General features: G+C 39.8%; 4 protein-coding genes across 6 annotated transcripts; 2 read left to right on the top strand and 2 right to left on the bottom strand.

Annotated features, from left to right (window-relative positions):
- Positions 1-60: 60 nt before the first annotated feature.
- LOC132202080 (ubiquitin-associated domain-containing protein 2-like) lies at positions 61-4,577 on the bottom strand. Its single transcript, XM_059628779.1, has 6 exons — positions 4,406-4,577; positions 3,993-4,341; positions 3,763-3,931; positions 3,316-3,534; positions 704-782; positions 61-444 (listed from the first exon to the last, which is right to left on the bottom strand). Exons 1-6 carry the CDS (start codon positions 4,443-4,445, stop codon positions 302-304), a joined length of 999 nt encoding a protein of 332 aa, XP_059484762.1. The 5' UTR covers positions 4,446-4,577; the 3' UTR covers positions 61-301.
- A 149-nt stretch (positions 4,578-4,726) lies between these two features.
- On the top strand, positions 4,727-6,252 carry LOC132202079 (NADH dehydrogenase [ubiquinone] 1 alpha subcomplex subunit 10, mitochondrial). Its single transcript, XM_059628778.1, has 5 exons — positions 4,727-5,014; positions 5,070-5,420; positions 5,486-5,696; positions 5,749-6,031; positions 6,091-6,252. Exons 1-5 carry the CDS (start codon positions 4,774-4,776, stop codon positions 6,157-6,159), a joined length of 1,155 nt encoding a protein of 384 aa, XP_059484761.1. The 5' UTR covers positions 4,727-4,773; the 3' UTR covers positions 6,160-6,252.
- A 577-nt stretch (positions 6,253-6,829) lies between these two features.
- On the top strand, positions 6,830-13,456 carry LOC132201284 (zinc finger protein 236-like). Its single transcript, XM_059627321.1, has 27 exons — positions 6,830-6,954; positions 7,184-7,490; positions 7,610-7,790; positions 7,842-7,978; positions 8,041-8,169; positions 8,221-8,388; positions 8,452-8,598; positions 8,656-8,808; positions 8,864-8,981; positions 9,038-9,195; positions 9,248-9,323; positions 9,375-9,456; positions 9,513-9,645; positions 9,708-9,847; positions 9,907-10,112; positions 10,168-10,342; positions 10,394-10,499; positions 10,557-10,874; positions 10,924-11,073; positions 11,123-11,269; positions 11,330-11,421; positions 11,474-11,641; positions 11,697-11,919; positions 11,975-12,061; positions 12,116-12,221; positions 12,277-12,450; positions 12,501-13,456. Exons 2-27 carry the CDS (start codon positions 7,191-7,193, stop codon positions 13,217-13,219), a joined length of 4,593 nt encoding a protein of 1,530 aa, XP_059483304.1. The 5' UTR covers positions 6,830-6,954; positions 7,184-7,190; the 3' UTR covers positions 13,220-13,456.
- Positions 13,434-15,465, bottom strand: LOC132201297 (vacuolar-sorting protein SNF8). Of its 3 annotated transcripts, XM_059627351.1 has the most exons (3): positions 15,341-15,465; positions 14,508-15,282; positions 14,277-14,415 (listed from the first exon to the last, which is right to left on the bottom strand). In XM_059627351.1, the coding sequence occupies exon 2, from the start codon at positions 15,255-15,257 to the stop codon at positions 14,523-14,525; it is 735 nt and encodes a 244-aa protein (XP_059483334.1). In that variant the 5' UTR covers positions 15,258-15,282; positions 15,341-15,465; the 3' UTR covers positions 14,277-14,415; positions 14,508-14,522. The 3 variants fall into 3 exon arrangements, with proteins under 3 accessions (XP_059483333.1, XP_059483332.1, XP_059483334.1); XM_059627350.1 differs by lacking the exon at positions 14,508-15,282 and having other exon boundaries at positions 13,434-14,415; positions 15,326-15,454; XM_059627349.1 differs by lacking the exon at positions 15,341-15,465 and having other exon boundaries at positions 13,434-14,415; positions 14,508-14,650.
- Positions 15,466-15,509: the final 44 nt, after the last annotated feature.

The following is a 15,509-nucleotide window of genomic DNA, read 5'->3' as shown; positions in this document are numbered from 1 at the left end:
CACCTACTCGACTTTACATTCCTAGGGTTGCGTGACCTTTGTAACAGAATGACAAATTTGTCGGCAGCATAGATTCTCATTTTAGTCACAGTTTTATTCATCACACTCATGATAGACGCACGTACTGTCTCGCACGCTGCAATATATATTAATAAAATTCGAGGAAAAAAAAAGAACAAATATTTAAGAAACAATGACCGGCGACTTCTTCGAAATTCAAGTCTTTCTCGCTGAGGAAATTACTATCAGCGTTCACAGTTCAGCTTGTTATTAAGTTGTATCGCTGTTGAGTTTTTGGTCTTCAGCCCTCTTGAAGCAGCAGGTTGGTGGCCGTGTTCAGGTCGTTGTTGGCCGCCCTCAGGGCGTTCACCACACTCTCCCTGTCGAAGCCCATGTCCACAAGCCGCGCCACCTGCTCCTCCTGTTGCTCGGCGTTGTTCACCCCTAACAACCGGAAATAAAGTTTGAGTGCATTTTCAAAATGTAGAATTTTTGTTCTAAGCAAATTATTAAATATTTGAATAAAATAACGTGAATCTTTTAATAATTTTTACAATTTCATAACCTTAACAACAAGAATAAATTTAAAAAAAAGAAAGATATAATTTATAAATTAATTCTTGCTATATGATAATTAATAAATAAAATTTGTAAAAGCGACACAAAATATAGCTGCGAGATAATTAATTAGAAAAGATCCTACCTGCTGGTTGAGGCTCGTTTTGGTTCGCCTGCCACCCGTGATGGTCTGGACCAACAAGCGTCTCCGCGTAACCCTGACCCTGAAAGCAGTGGTGACGCAATTGACTCTCAGTAAATTTACGCAGTAGCACGGTTTGAAATGTTATAGAGAGAGAAAGAGCAGCAGCGAATATTCAAATTTGTTTCGCAAGGAAAGCAGGAATGGAAATGTGAGAAACGCCTTTTTCGTCATAGCACCATTCATAGATTTTCCTAACAGATAAAAGAATTATTCACAATCTTGAACAGGGAGAATTTTCTCAAGAAAGGAAACGTGTTCAGAATATGTGAATAATCTTAAAAAAGAATCCCTAAAAATATCCCACAAGTTGCATTAAAATTTTAAAAACAATTCACCAAATTTTCACATTATTTTTGAGCAGTTTGATTTCAGAAATTTCTAAAATAATTAGATTTATTTATAAAAAAAATTATTTTCATAATATTAATAAAAAGCTAGAAATTACAAATGTTGAAACGAATCATCGTCTTATGCGAATTTTTAGCTCTAAAATTCAATCCAAATTCCTGCGGAAAGGGGAACACGATTTCTTCCATATTTATATAAAAATAATTTTGCCACACATGTGCGGGCTCGGCCGCAGCAATTTTACGTTCCCACCTACGCCAGTAAAACAGGTTTCATCCTATAACCATCATGTGAGCGAGCGCGTTTCTCACACAACAATGCCGAGTGTAAATCGGGCTGGAGAATAGGAGGCAATATCAGTTACACCCTGAGAAGAGAGCGCGCGTCCGTTACAGCACCAAAGCGGCGCCGCTTGTTACTTTAATCACTCTATTACTTCATCGCTCTTAATATTACCCATTCACAAAATTGCGTAATGTGAAATATGAAACAAAATGTGCCAAACAGGAAAACGCTTCTACTTCTAGAAAAATATTAAATTGATACTGAAAAAATTCTCTTATAAATTATAGGCTTAGGAAGTTAGGATAGTTGATTTAGATAAATTTCTGAGCTCAAATTTTGTGAATAATCAGAGCTATGTTATGATTTAATTACGAAAATAGCATTATTCAATTTGCTCTCTAGAAATGATACAGCAATTGTCCAAAAATTTTACAATATGGCTGATTTTAGGTCAGCAACTATTGTTGAATAGATTCAAATATTTATTTTACTTGGAATAAATTTAATAATATCAATTTGATGATTTATCTTAGCATTGTCAGACACAAAACAAAGAATAAAATTTAAAGAAAAGAAGCATGTCTTTCCATAAAAAAAATTTGCTAACGTTATGAATGCTGGGAATAAATTAAAAAAAATTATATTATCAATGAAGTTACGAATATGCAACTTTGCTTTTCACATGCATTATAATGCATGGAATTTCAATTTAATTTCTTAGATGAGAATTTTATGCTTCAACAGGTCCAAAGCCTAAAATCAAATAGAGATTTGAGGGTCTTTCGAAGGTGCCGCCTTATCACAGGGAGTACAAGATAAAGTGCGACACCAACAAACACGCTGTTCACAGCTTAAGATTTACAATCAGAGAAAAAAGTCGCCAAGATAAAATCATCCATCTGGAATTTTTCGAATTTTCTTTTCATTTTTAGCGCAAAACTGCACAGATAAGCTTTGACAGGCAAAAGGATTTAAAAAGATGTTTGTTCTAAATCTTGATCCGCAACCAAAACTTGAGCATGGCCTACATTGCGACAAGGGCCGAACTCGTTTTAATTAAAAATTCTGCAACACAGACAGCGAGGGTTCTTTCAGGCCATGCAAAGAAATGAATCCCGCCTTCCGCTTTGTGCGCCACAACAGTGCGCCCGCTTTGTTCTGCGACACGAGTTGCAGTCTTGAAATGTACAAGAGCCGACGAGACGAGTCATTATGCAACCGGCGGGGCAGGCAGGTATTGCGGCGCAGCACACGCGGCTCACCATTGTTGCGGTTATTTTTTACCTTTTCATTTAAAAAATTCTTGAAAAATTAAAGAATATACCCAAATAATTTTTTTGAGAAAATAATATATTATGTATTGATTTAAAGAAGTGCGGATGAAAAAATGAATAACATTTTTTCATTCGTATATTAAAAATTAATTTTTCTCCTTTGTGAAATTTCATAAGATTACAAAAAACTACTGATTTAAAGAGTTGGGAAAAAGTAAAAATTAATTTTTCTGAATTCCGTCTTACCCAGTTTTTACTAAAATTAAGGAAACAATATTGTCAAATTATAATCAAATATGGAAAAAATTCATATACCTCAAATTCATTTCCACGCCTTTGTGATGTATTTTAAATTAAATAAAATTTTTTTTTTTTTAAATTTATGCTATTAAAATGGAACAAATTATTATCGCAAACAGATAGCAAATTTTGCTCCTAAAAGATATATTTTGAACACCGAAAAATAGGATAATACCTTGAAACTATAAAGTAATGCTTAAACTTACAATTAGTAATTTACAAATTTTAATTTAAAAAATTTCATATCGCAAATTATTCTACTTTTCTCATTATATTCTTCAATAAAAGCATAAAGACATTTTCAAAATTTAGCTTTATGACTAAAAAAATGCAAGAGGAACTCACATGTCTCGTTCTATGGTCCCTGGCTCTGTTGATTTGCAACTGCTGTTCAAGCAGCTCCATTTGCTGCTGCCGCTGCAGCTCTAGTGTGGCCCCAACAGCACCAAGGGCTGGCGCCTGCGACCGCAAGAGGCGGCCAATGGTGAGATCACAAGCGCGGGCCACAAACCCAGGTACACTTAGCCAGTTCAAGACTCCACTCCTCCATACCAAGCCAGCTGCCTGAAAATTAATTTAAATGTTTTTAATGAAAATAATAATATCAATTTTCAATAAATATTCAAATTTTATTCTGTAATTCAGATTTTCGTATCAGCGTTAGAATTTATTTCCAAGCTAATTATTTATGTTTTTTTTTAATAAAAAAAAGATTGCGCCTTCCTGAAATGAATTTTTCATTTGAATAATAAAATAATTATATATTATGAAATAATTTAAATTTATACTTACAATGCCACATAAGGCTGTGACGAAATTTGCAGAGCTTGTGGAACACACTTGCAGGCCTAGAATATAAGTCAGGGTTTTCCCTGTGACGGGGAATCCGACAAAATGCGTTGTGACCACCCGGGGTATGTCAAAGAAAAAGTTGACAAACAAAGGAAAGATAAGACAGTACCTAGAGCAACAACCAAAATTAATATCAGTCCTGAAGATTAAGAGATATAATGGGGACTCACGGTCCTGGCGGAAGCAGGCCGTCGTGAAAGCCCAGCGGCCTGATGGCATAGACGACGGCCGCCTCGAATAGAGTGGCCAACAGACCAGTGGCCAGAAGGTAGGACGAGAACTTGTGTGAGCCGAAGCGGCGTTCGAATATTCGGAAATAGTAGATGAGAAGGGCGCCGCAGACCAGGTCCTTCGTGTCCAGGAAGGTGAGTCTGGAGGTGAGCAAGCGCCACGGCTCGGCGAACGACTCTGGCAGTCTGCAAAGGAGATACGGCCGCAGGTGGGCCAGGGCCGGAGTGTTGAGGGCTGTGCAGGCCAGGAAGACGGATCCCATCAAGGCCTTGCTGACTGGGGCTTTGTCTGCGGAAATCGACCAGAAATTAGAATTGAAACCACCTAAGTTGAACGCGAAAAGCGGTCTTACAAAAGCCGGTGGTGCTGTACTGCGACAATATAGCTGCCATCACATCCTAGATTTCGGTTATCGAGGAAAAACTAGACGCGACGATAGTGTAAATAAAGGACGAAGGTCTTTTTGTTGCAGTTTGTGCAGTTTTGCAATTTCACTGCGCTTCCTGAAATTGTTGGGTTGGTGGATTACGCCACTCCTACCACCAAACTAATCTCGTTTGCCCGCCAAATTCAAATTTTGCATTGGTTGCATGTGGGAGAATTCAAATTTGGCGGGGACTGTGACGAGGCTGATGGACGTTGCGTGGATTCTCTTGCGATTTAAAACCGAAACATCTGTTTTGGTCTGGTCAGCGGACCGCCATACTTGACTTTTGCAAAATGAGCTCAGGGGTCGTGTTGGGTCGCTTTATTTTGCGGCCCGTGAGGTCCATCAGTTGCGTGGGCCGCAGGGAGATCTCTGGCAAGGCCCTGCGCGACCCCACCTACAAGAGGCCCAAACCATGGCCCTACGCCGACAAGAAGTTCACGTTCTTCGACGCTTTCTTCCTTCGAGAGAGCACCACCGCTCGCATGGACGAGAACTCCAAAGTGGTCGTCGTCGAGGGACCCGTAGCATCAGGTGTGTGTTTATTTCTTAATTAAAATGAGAGAATTTCAAATCGATATTTGCTCAGGTACGTCTACGGTTGCCAAGAAGTTGGCCGAGGATTTGGATATGCTTTACGTGCCTGACGGACACCTGGACATGTACTACATCAACAGCTACGGCTTTGACACCCGCACCCTGGATCCGGAGGTACCCGAGTCGTGCCGCAGCTTCGACATTAAGCACTTCCACCAGGACCCGAAGAACAGGAAGGTGGCAATGATGCAATGTCTCATGTACAAGATGAGGTACATGCAGTACATGAAGGCTCTGGCCCATTTGATGAGCACCGGACAGGGGGTGGTGCTTGACCGCAGCTGCTACAGCGATCTTGTTTTTGCCGAGGCTATGTTCAAGAACGAATACATCAGCAAGAATGGTAATTTTGTTAACCGTGTAAATATTAAATAATTTATTTTCAAATGTTTTTTTTTTAATTTCCAGCTCTTGACATGTACTACCGATTCCGAGACAACACGATTACTCAGCTTTTGAGGCCTCACTTGGTCGTCTACTTGGACGTGCCTGTGCCCGTAACATTGCAGAACATTAAGAAGAGAGCCCGGCCTGACGAAAAGGACTCCAAAGCTTTGACTGAGAAGTTCTTAACTGATGCGCAAGATGCGATGAAGAACATTTATCTGAAGGACATCAGGTTTTTATCATTTGTTATGAAATTTTTTTTCTATATTCAATTATTTTGATAGTTCACATGCAGAGCTCCTTGTTTATGACTGGTCTAGCCACGGAGATGTAGAGGTGGTCGTCGAAGATATTGAGCGTTTAGATTTCGACAATTACGAGACAGAGGACACCAAACTGCGGGATTGGAGGGATCTAGCCAATGAGTGGGATTGGCACAAGTATCGTCAACTGTACGCCGACAAAAGAGATTGGCTTGAGACATTCTTCAATGTGCCCATTCACACTGCACCAGAGCTGCTCATTGACGGAGACGATGCCTGGGTTTATCACAATGCCATTGACAATGTGAGTTTGGGCATTATTTGACATTAAATAAAAGTCTATCTTAATTTCTGTGATTGCAGGCACCAGGAAACAAATTTGAAAAGGGTTACAACGCGGATCAAGGTGATAAAGGAATTTGGTTGAAGTAAAATGTTTGTAGAAAAAATGTTACATGTAAATAAAATCATTAAGTTATGACAAATAAAAAAAATCAAATTTTGCATTTAGGCATTTTCTGCAAATTGCAGAGCTCAAAATAAGAAGCAAACTGAGTATACTAAAATAAATTTATGCCACCGCAGTCAATGCTTATTTAATAGAAATTCCGTTAAAATATAGTCACAATTTTTTTTCTCATTTACCAACAAGCAAATATTAATGATGACTTTTTAACAGATATTTTATAATATTTAAGTTTCGAGAAAATGTTGATTGGGTTCGTAATTTATTATTTATTTATTAAATTAAATTTAGTATACCAGCTCACATTATGATTTCTAAAATATCAGATAAATTATGCATTATCTTCAGTTTAGATCTTTGGTATTCATGTCATTTATGTGATAAAGTTCAAGAGAGAAGAGCTATTCATTCAATTTATAATTTATGTAATTTATAAATTTAGTTTCAATCTCATTATGACATTGACTTGATGAAGAAAATAATGGAATAGTCTATTTTTTCTAATTGTGCAACAAAATTAAAATCTTTGATCAACAAATTCATATTTATTATTTTTTAATGTTGGATCAATGGCGCGCTTTTTCAAATTCTTCTTTGCTGCGATTGGCGAATGCATATTTATTTGACCAATGGGAAGCACTATTAATTGTTTACCATTTTATGGCAAAGAAGCTGCAGCTGAAATTTTGACATTTCTCTTCGTTCTCGCGACATGAAAATGTTAAATTTAATATAAATTGCTCTCTCCACCGGACCTGCAGGTAATACAATAATTTTAATGACTTCAGATTCCTCAAAGGCTGTAAAAGCATGATTAAAGAAACAGCCGTCTATGAAGGGAGCAGATTAATATGTAAAAATTGAATCCACCCATTGTCCGTCTGTGTATTCATGTAACAAATTTGAAATATCAGCTCGCTTTGAAATAATTATTCCTTGAGGCAAGTTGAAAGAAATTAAATAATATTACATTATGTATTAATTCCGCAGCCTGAAAATGGACACGCAGTCGTTGATTATCACAAGCAACGACGAAACCCCTGCGGGGACCGTCTTCTCAACCCCCGAGGGTCACTACGTCATGACTCTGCCTTTGGAAGACATCGGGGACAACAGGCAGGGAATCATCAACGTCCCCCTGATTATCAACGCCGACGGTAGCATCAGTGCAGCCAGCAATATTCAAATGGACTCCGTTGAGTCCAACACCATCAGCATTGATGACTCGAGTATGGTCATCAAAACCTCCCCCATGGACAAAATGAAACAACAATCTGTTTTCTCATCAGGGACTCAGGTCAGTTGAAAGCAGTTTTTTTAAAGAAATCGAAATATATTCCTTATAACGCTTTGTAAATACATAAATATATACATAACTTTTTAGAAATTGATTCTGAAAACCCTTATTTTTTTTAGCTTGTGCTTGTAACTGATGAAACGCTTGGTCAGCGAATGATTCTCACAACTACGGATGGCAAGCTAGAAGGTGCTTTTACCCTTCAGCAGCCTCAAATCACCAATACCACTATCGAGATCAACCCTCTGACCAACATAACGTTCAGTGCTCCAAATCAGCAGAGAGTCACAGAACTTAATGGTATTCCTGAATTAAATGCAACTGTTTGAGTCTCTACATTTATGGTTCTAGTAGGAACAAATTTTCTCAACACCACAGCTCAGATAGTGCAGCAAATTGACCAACCTGTCCAGGAGGAAATACAATATATTACTAGCACTGCTGTGCATCGTCCAATTGTGGAAGAAGAGAACCGACCTCCTATTGCTGTACAGTTTTTTGTTCATTATAAATAAGTTGAATTAATTTATTTTGCTCTCCAATAATGCAGGGTCCTCATAGATGTAAAGTTTGCCATGCAGACTTTAAACAATGGGCTCAAAAAAGAAAACATGAATTAAAACACATGATGGACAAACCGTACCAGTGTCGGAAATGCTCTTTTTCATTTAATTTTGAAGTATTGTGACTTACAGATTTGAAGTTTTGTTTTTAATTGTACTTTTTATAGCTTAATCTGCAACTTCATGAAGTTGTTCATCTTGATGGGCCAATATGGTCATGCCCAATTTGTGAAAGGAAATTCAGGAGACTAGCAGGATATAAAGCACACATTTTCATTCACGAAAAAGAGGAGAGCCTAACTTGTGAATTGTGCGGGGATGAATTCCCTACTCAGGTATTTGCTCTTTAATTACAATTCTTGTTAAAATGTTACCCATCAATAACATAAAATGTCTAGAAATATTTGGATTTGCACATAACCGAGAATCACAAAGAAAATGGGGAGCAGTTTGATGATGTTTCAATTAGTTACGAATGTACAATGTGCAAAAGAATCTTCAGCAGCTGCACCGAATTCAAGACTCACATGAAAGACCACACTAAGGTAAATGAATTTTTTTTCTGTGGTAATTAATTCTAATTTTTTTTTTTTAATCTTCAGCTGCAGAAAAGCCTAAAAATTTCTCAGCCTAGAAAGCCCGTTGGGGGCCGACGATTGGGAACTCACAAGTGTAACTTGTGCGATAAGAGATTTGCTAAACCTTCCTTACTCAAGAGGCATTGGTTGACTCATAGTGGGGAGAGACCACACAAAGTAAATTTTAATTAGTGGAATATGTGGATGTTTTAATGAAAAGTTCTAATTTTAGTGTGATAAGTGTGACCAAGCATTTTCCCAAAGAGGCTCTCTGCTGCTTCACCAGAATCTTCACAAGGGAGAGAAACCTTACAAGTGCACTTTTTGCACTGCAACGTTTGTTCAAAGAGGTGAGCAGGTTTTTCTCTCAATCAAAAGTTATCCTAATTTTTCTCTACATTATAAGGCAACCTAAGATCTCACATATCTCGCACACATGCTATTGCTAAAGTCGGAGAGTTTCTCTACCAATGCCAGTTGTGCACCTGCAAGTTCAAGAAGGTCGGCTCCCTTAACACCCACGTCACAAGATACCACTCAGGAAGCTCAGAGGTTCAGAAAGCTGTAAGAAAAATCAATTAAGTTATAACAAATTTTAATATTTAATTCATTTCAGCAAGAGGAGCCAAAGATGACACCTGGTGATTCAGACATTCTTCAACAAGCAATTGCTCAGAGCGGACTTGAAAATGGTAAGCACAAGCCTAAAAAAAATCAAATTTTTGACCCTGCATTTATTTCAGCTCAGTCAACTAAAGCAGAAGCAGCAGCACCGGCAGGAAAAGTGCAGATTGTCGCTGACAGTACAGCTGATGGATCTACTAGGTGATTGATTTTTTTTTTAAATAAATTTCAGCGTCTTAAATTTTATATAATTATAGACACTATCAAATCAAAGTTCGACGACATGGAGGTTTTCGATGGCACCAATGCATGCATTGTGTCAAGGAGTTCAAGAAGCCATCTGACTTGATAAGACACCTTCGGACTCACACAAATGAGAAACCTTACAGAGTAAACAAAATGAGAAAAGCAATTTAGTATTAATTTATAATAATATTTGTATCATCTTGCAGTGCTATTTTTGCCAAAAGAGCTTTACAGTCAGGAGTACGTTGAGTGTTCACCTACACACGCACTTGCCACAAAAAACTGCGGAATGCTCGATTTGCCAAAAAAAATATTCTACCGCTGCCTCTCTTGCAGTTCATCTTAAGTAACAGCTCAATATCTCAATTTTTGTGTCCCTCGTTTTTCAATGACAATTTTTCTCAGGAGCCACGTCAATGCTGCAAAGACTAATACGTGTCTTTATTGTGAGCAAATTTATCCCACAAACAAAGAGCACCACCATTGCGAGGAGCAAAAAAGGCAGATTCTTGAGAGAAGGCGGAATAAAATTCAGGAAAATAAGCTACTGGAGGAAAAACTGAAAGAGTCCTTGCCTTATTTGCATGATCCCCTGTTTGCTTCTGAGAAGGGTAACGTTAATAAATGAGATATAAATTTTTGCTTTAACTGACGCTTTGTTTACAGGAATTGTGGCAATCAACAGGAAAAAAGGCTCTTCCTCTAACCGACCTGAAGATTACGCAGAGCGCCCTTACATGTGTACCCGATGCAGTTGCCGCTTCAAAAAGTTATCGCACTTGAAATCACACGAAGAGTCCCATGATGGAATCAAGAAATTCCTCTGCGATGACTGTGGAAAGTACATATAAAAATTAATTAATATATTCCATAGTAAGTTTTCCATTTATAGGGCCTTCACTTCAAAACCAGCTTTGAAACTCCACATTGTTGCCATTCATACAAAAGATGGCAAGACATATGATTGCAATGAGTGTAATCTGAAGTACACATGTTGGGTATGTCCCCTGCAACCTTATAAAAACCTCACCTTAAATTTATGCTTTTTCCAATAGGGAAGCTTAAAAAGGCACATGCTTTGCCATGCTCCACACAAGTCATACTTCTGTCCTTATTGCGAGAAACAATTCTCCTACTCATCAGCGTGTAGGCAGCACATTAAAACCCATGCCAAAGAAGTGATCATCAATTCGGAACGAAGCAAGCACAACCTAAAGGCTGCAGTTTTTGTATCCAAGGTTGATCCGTTGACCCAGACTCAAACTGTGGTCGAATTTGTGGAAGCTGTAGAACAAAGAACTCTCTCTGTTATAAATCCTCCAGGCAATACTTTCGATCAACCAATTATGGCTAAATATGAAATTCAAGTCCAGGTAAAAGACAAAATGCTAATGCTGATCAAATGTTAACAACAAAAATCAGCAGGAGCCTGCCTCACCTGAAAAGATGCATATCAGCGAGGCTTCCAAGGCTGTAGCTGAAGCTATTCCTCAACTCTTGAATGCCGCTGTCTCGGGGGACTTGAATTTGAATATGGTTGCAAAGCAAAGTTCCATACATGGCATTGGAAAGGTGAATTTCAAATATTATTTATCTATCTTAAGCTGAAAACTTTTTGCAGTCCATCGAGGAGTATTCGCTTCTAGGAGACCAAACTGGGGTTTCTTCTGGTCAGGGTTTGGTCCCTGTCGAAGCAGGAGTGTTCATACAAGGATTCGATGGTCAAACTTTAGATCCAAATTTCTTCACTGGCGGCATTCCTATACAGGTACACTTGCGGTTCCTTTATTTCTTGAATGCAATTATTTTATTTTCTGTCAAATTTCAGACTGACCCAATTGAAATGGGCACTTTAACTAAGATGTTGGCCTCTACTGCTGCACCAGACACTGTATCGCATGACGACCTTGCGCAATATTCGTAAAAAATATTGAATTAAATCATTAAAATGTGTCTTACAAAATAATTTTAGGTGTGACATTTGCAAGAAAATTTTCATGGATAATGAAACGTATAAACTGCACTATGACGAGGAGCACTCATTTGTTTGTGAATACTGCGACCAAAAGTTTGAAACTGAAAAGAACTTGAGAGGTCATATTTCTGTTCTGCATGAAGCCCATAACTCATCATCAGAAGTGTAGGGAGAATCTTATCATTTGTTGTAATTATTTAAATATTTTATCTTTTTGCAGATATAAGTGCGTACATTGCTGCTCGGTTTTCAAGAAACCAAAGCAACTACAGACACACATAAATAAAATGCACGCCCACTCAAGATCAATCCTGAAGTCTCGTGTTAAGGTTCTCCCCAAAGAAGAAATAGCAGATTTAGAGGGACTAGAAGAAATATCTCCATTACAAAAGAAAGAGATGGCGCGAAGGTTAACCTTAGAGGAGGCTAATGACATGGCAAAGGTATATTATTATTTAAGTTCTTTGCTGGTGGAATTAAAAGAAAATTTAATTTTAGTCTTTGATTGGATGTCCAAAAACTTCAGTGTCCGAAAATGTTTTTCTCCAAAGCCTGAAGGAAGTAACTGTGAAAGATGAATTAGAGGTTTATAATTATTGCATTATTATAATTACATGATTAAAAGTTTTCTTCTTCTAGACAACTGAGGATCAAAGTTCATCAAGCTATATTAATCGCTGCCACCTTTGCCCAAAAAGCTTCAAAAAGCCCTCCGACCTCATAAGGCATTTGAGAACACACACAGGCACTATTAGACAATTTTCCCACTCAAATTTTTTGCTAAAACAAATTTATTGCAGGCGAGAAACCATTTGTTTGCTCACAGTGTGGGAAAGGATTTGCAGTCAGATCAACCCTAGTTGCACACTGGCAAATCCACAAAAAGCATGCTACTGCAGCATTGCCCTGCCACATTTGCCAAGCGAAATTCTCCAGCAAGGGTTCTCTCAGAGTCCACATGCGAATACACACAGGTTTGATTCTGGCTTGTTTTGTTTTTTATGTGATATTAACTTTTTTACAGGTGCACGGCCTCTGAAGTGTATGCACTGCCCTCTCAGTTTCCGGACTTCTGGTCATAGAAAGGCGCACATTTCTGCTGCTCATAAAGCACTTAACAAGAAGAGTGCACCCGAAGAGGAGGTTGCTTTGAACCGGTTGCCCAGCATTCAAGAAGAACCTGAGCTTGAACCTGAGGCAGATGGGGTCATGGAGGTGGAAGAAGCGGTTTCCACTTTGCACCAGGATCAAGACCAGACGGATGTTCAAATTCCCATTCCCATCAACATGGAGTCGTCCGAGTTCCTCCAACTCGACGAGAACATCATTCAGCAAGTCCACTCGGGCAACTTCATTCTCTACCCCTCCGACTCGGACGGTTTCATCAGATTTGAAGTGTTTTCAGACATAACCGGGCAGCAGCTCATTGGTGAAATTGCTGGCTCCAATATCGAGGTGCCACAGCCAAAGGAGCCTGACGGCAAATCATGTCTGGTTTGTGGCAAGTCGTTCAACAAGCCGAGCCAACTGACGCGGCACATGCGAATCCACAGCGGCGAAAAGCCCTTCCCATGCAACTTGTGCGAAAAGAGATTCAACCAAAAGAATGCTTTGAATGCGCACCTCCTCACGCACACTGGGATTAAAAAGTACGGCTGCGAGTTGTGCGGAAAATTCTTCACCCAGGCGGGTAATCTGAAAGTGCATGTCAAGCGAACCCACAAGTCCGAAACGACACTTTAGAATGCTAAGCAAATGTGATATAATCTTAGCACCTTCAAATTACTATTAAAATGAACTAAAATTATTGCTGACAAGTGAGAATGAATGTTATGATCTAATTACAAGCGCCTTAATAATGATCAACATACTTTGTAAATGGTAATGAAATCTTGTCTATTCTATATGAGTTCAGCCTTCCTTAAACTAAGAATAATAAAAATCAGCGTATTAAAAATATTAATTTATTTAGCAGTTTTAATCCAATTTTAAGAAAAACATTTGTGTTTCATTTCACACTTAGTTAACAGTTCACCACATTCTTTTCCTCGCACATTTGCAAAAACTTCATAGCGATGGTTTATGCCAGGCAGTGTGTGTAATTTTTCTCTGGTCCCTAAAGCACCTTCCTCAGAAGGACAGCCGTAGAAAATCCTCTTGACGCGGTTGTGCAAAAGAGCCATGGCGCAAAAAGTGCAAGGCTCCCTTGTGAGGTAAACATCGTAGTCAGTGCACAAGTAGGACTTTGGAGACTTGAGAACTTGAGCCTGGCACTCGACTAGGTCATCTCCGGCCCACTCAGGTCGCTCCTCATCTTTCTGGCCATGTTTAACCCACGAAACCATGTCCAGCATGGCAATGGCTGCATGTTTCAAGGGATGTTTGTTCCTCGCATCACACCCAACCCCTAAAACTTCCCCTCTGAAAGCCACCACCGCCCCAACACCTTTTCCGCCCAACTTCCTGCTCTTCTCGGCTGCTTGCAGAGCAACACCCATCAGTCTTTCGATTTCTTTCCTCTGCTCGAAAGAAAAGTTTTTTCCCTCGAGGACACTCTCCAAATACTTGTCTGCCGTGAAAACAGCCACTGGCCACAGGGTCATGGCAAACAGGTGCTGCTCTTTAGTTTTTCCACTTTCGGCAGGCACTTGGACATAAGAAGGATCGTCGATCAAGATACCAACGGAAGAGAAACTCTGCAGAATCTCATCAAGTTTGTGTTTGTCGTCTGTCAGCAGCACCTGCAGTTTTCCTTCCTTTTTATTGCTGTTGACCCTCTTGAGGTGGCTCAGATTTGGTTCTGGGTATTTAGAGTTGAGAAGCTGTATAACCTTGCCTGTCATTTTCGGGTCTTTTATGTTGCAGACGTAGGCATGTAAGAGGGGCACTGTACATGATAGGTAGCAGTCGGGCAAAATTGGGCACCATAATTCAGTCATCTGAAACAAACATTAAAAATAATTATTTAATTTCTGTGAAATAAGTTTTTTAATCTAATAATAACTAGGGTATGGTAGAAGTTACTGCTAACCCTTTGAATGACAATTCAGGCTGCTTGGGCGCAGCCAGCAAAAAGACTCGGGAACCAGAAGGAGCGACCCTCCTGCGTGTCGATCCAAGCCAGTCCCTCCTTCAGCATGTAATTCAGGGTACGTTCGGCCCTTTCCTTGTCCCACTTAAGCGTCTGGCAAAGTTCTTCAACGCTCGTCTTTCCCGAGCCGGACGCCTTCTGCAGCACTGTGGTGTGGTCCATGGTCAACTCTCCAGGGACGGACTGTACTAAATACTGTCCGGGTGCGATGGTGAGGATGCAGAAGCCATTTCCGAGGATTTTCAACTTCTTGGCGGCGTTCAGCACATCATCGACGGTGATCTCCTGCGCCCTTCTGCCTCGAGACCTGATCAGGCGCTGCACCAGTTCGGACATGCTGATCAATCCTCCGTTCTTGTAGTTGGTCGCCAGGCAGACTTCGATGATCTGCACGCTCAGCTCGTAGTAAAAGTCACCAATGCCCAACACGGACCAGAAGCCCTTGCTCGAGGCCAACGGGTCAACCCCGATGGCGGCGCACATTTCTTGGAACTGGCGTCGAAACTCAGCGTTCTTCTTGATTTCGTTCTTGTGCTTGCCCGCGAATTCCTCTAGTTTGGCCCTAAAAACTTCCATCTGCTTGGACAACTGCTCGAGCTGCGACTCTTGGATCTCCGAACCCTTGCCCTTGTATTTTTCCTGCTCCAGCTTTTGCTTGTGGATTGCACCAACACCAGCTCGACGTCTCATTTTGCTCGGCTTTTATTGGCACGTCCTGTTTATAATAAAATTAGGATTATAACCTGATTGAAACGCACCTCTTGAAAATTAACCAAACAACTGCCTCAGCGTCCTCTGATGTTCAATGAAATGAGAAAAACTCAAAGTGATTAACTTTTAATTTCAGATTATCGTCTCGTTTATCTCGTTACTCCCGTCTCGTTAGTATGGGGGCGTGGTTCATCTCTGATCTCGGAGCTGCCAACGTGACCTACATACCGC

This window comes from Neocloeon triangulifer, unplaced genomic scaffold (genome assembly GCF_031216515.1).
Source record: "Neocloeon triangulifer isolate White Clay Creek 2 clone unplaced genomic scaffold, ASM3121651v1 ptg000014l, whole genome shotgun sequence".
Classification (NCBI taxonomy): domain Eukaryota; kingdom Metazoa; phylum Arthropoda; class Insecta; order Ephemeroptera; family Baetidae; genus Neocloeon; species Neocloeon triangulifer.
This window is presented reverse-complemented; position numbering and strand designations above follow the sequence as displayed.

Bases quoted from the DNA above. Each gene is read 5' to 3' on its own strand.
- LOC132201284 (XM_059627321.1), top strand. From the start codon at position 7,191: ATGGACACGCAGTCGTTGATTATCACAAGCAACGACGAAACCCCTGCG. The intron at 7,791-7,841 runs GTATTCCTGAAT...TTATGGTTCTAG, and splicing joins GAGAGTCACAGAACTTAATG to TAGGAACAAATTTTCTCAAC. The intron at 8,599-8,655 runs GTAAATGAATTT...TTTAATCTTCAG, and splicing joins ACATGAAAGACCACACTAAG to CTGCAGAAAAGCCTAAAAAT.
- LOC132202080 (XM_059628779.1), bottom strand. From the start codon at position 4,445: ATGGCAGCTATATTGTCGCAGTACAGCACCACCGGCTTTT. The intron at 3,932-3,992 runs GTGAGTCCCCAT...TTGTTGCTCTAG, and splicing joins GGCCTGCTTCCGCCAGGACC to GTACTGTCTTATCTTTCCTT. The intron at 445-703 runs GTAGGATCTTTT...TCCGGTTGTTAG, and splicing joins AAACGAGCCTCAACCAGCAG to GGGTGAACAACGCCGAGCAA.
- LOC132202079 (XM_059628778.1), top strand. From the start codon at position 4,774: ATGAGCTCAGGGGTCGTGTTGGGTCGCTTTATTTTGCGGCCCGTGAGG. The intron at 5,421-5,485 runs GTAATTTTGTTA...TTTAATTTCCAG, and splicing joins CGAATACATCAGCAAGAATG to CTCTTGACATGTACTACCGA. The intron at 6,032-6,090 runs GTGAGTTTGGGC...CTGTGATTGCAG, and splicing joins ATCACAATGCCATTGACAAT to GCACCAGGAAACAAATTTGA.
- LOC132201297 (XM_059627350.1), bottom strand. From the start codon at position 14,415: ATGACTGAATTATGGTGCCCAATTTTGCCCGACTGCTACCTATCATGT.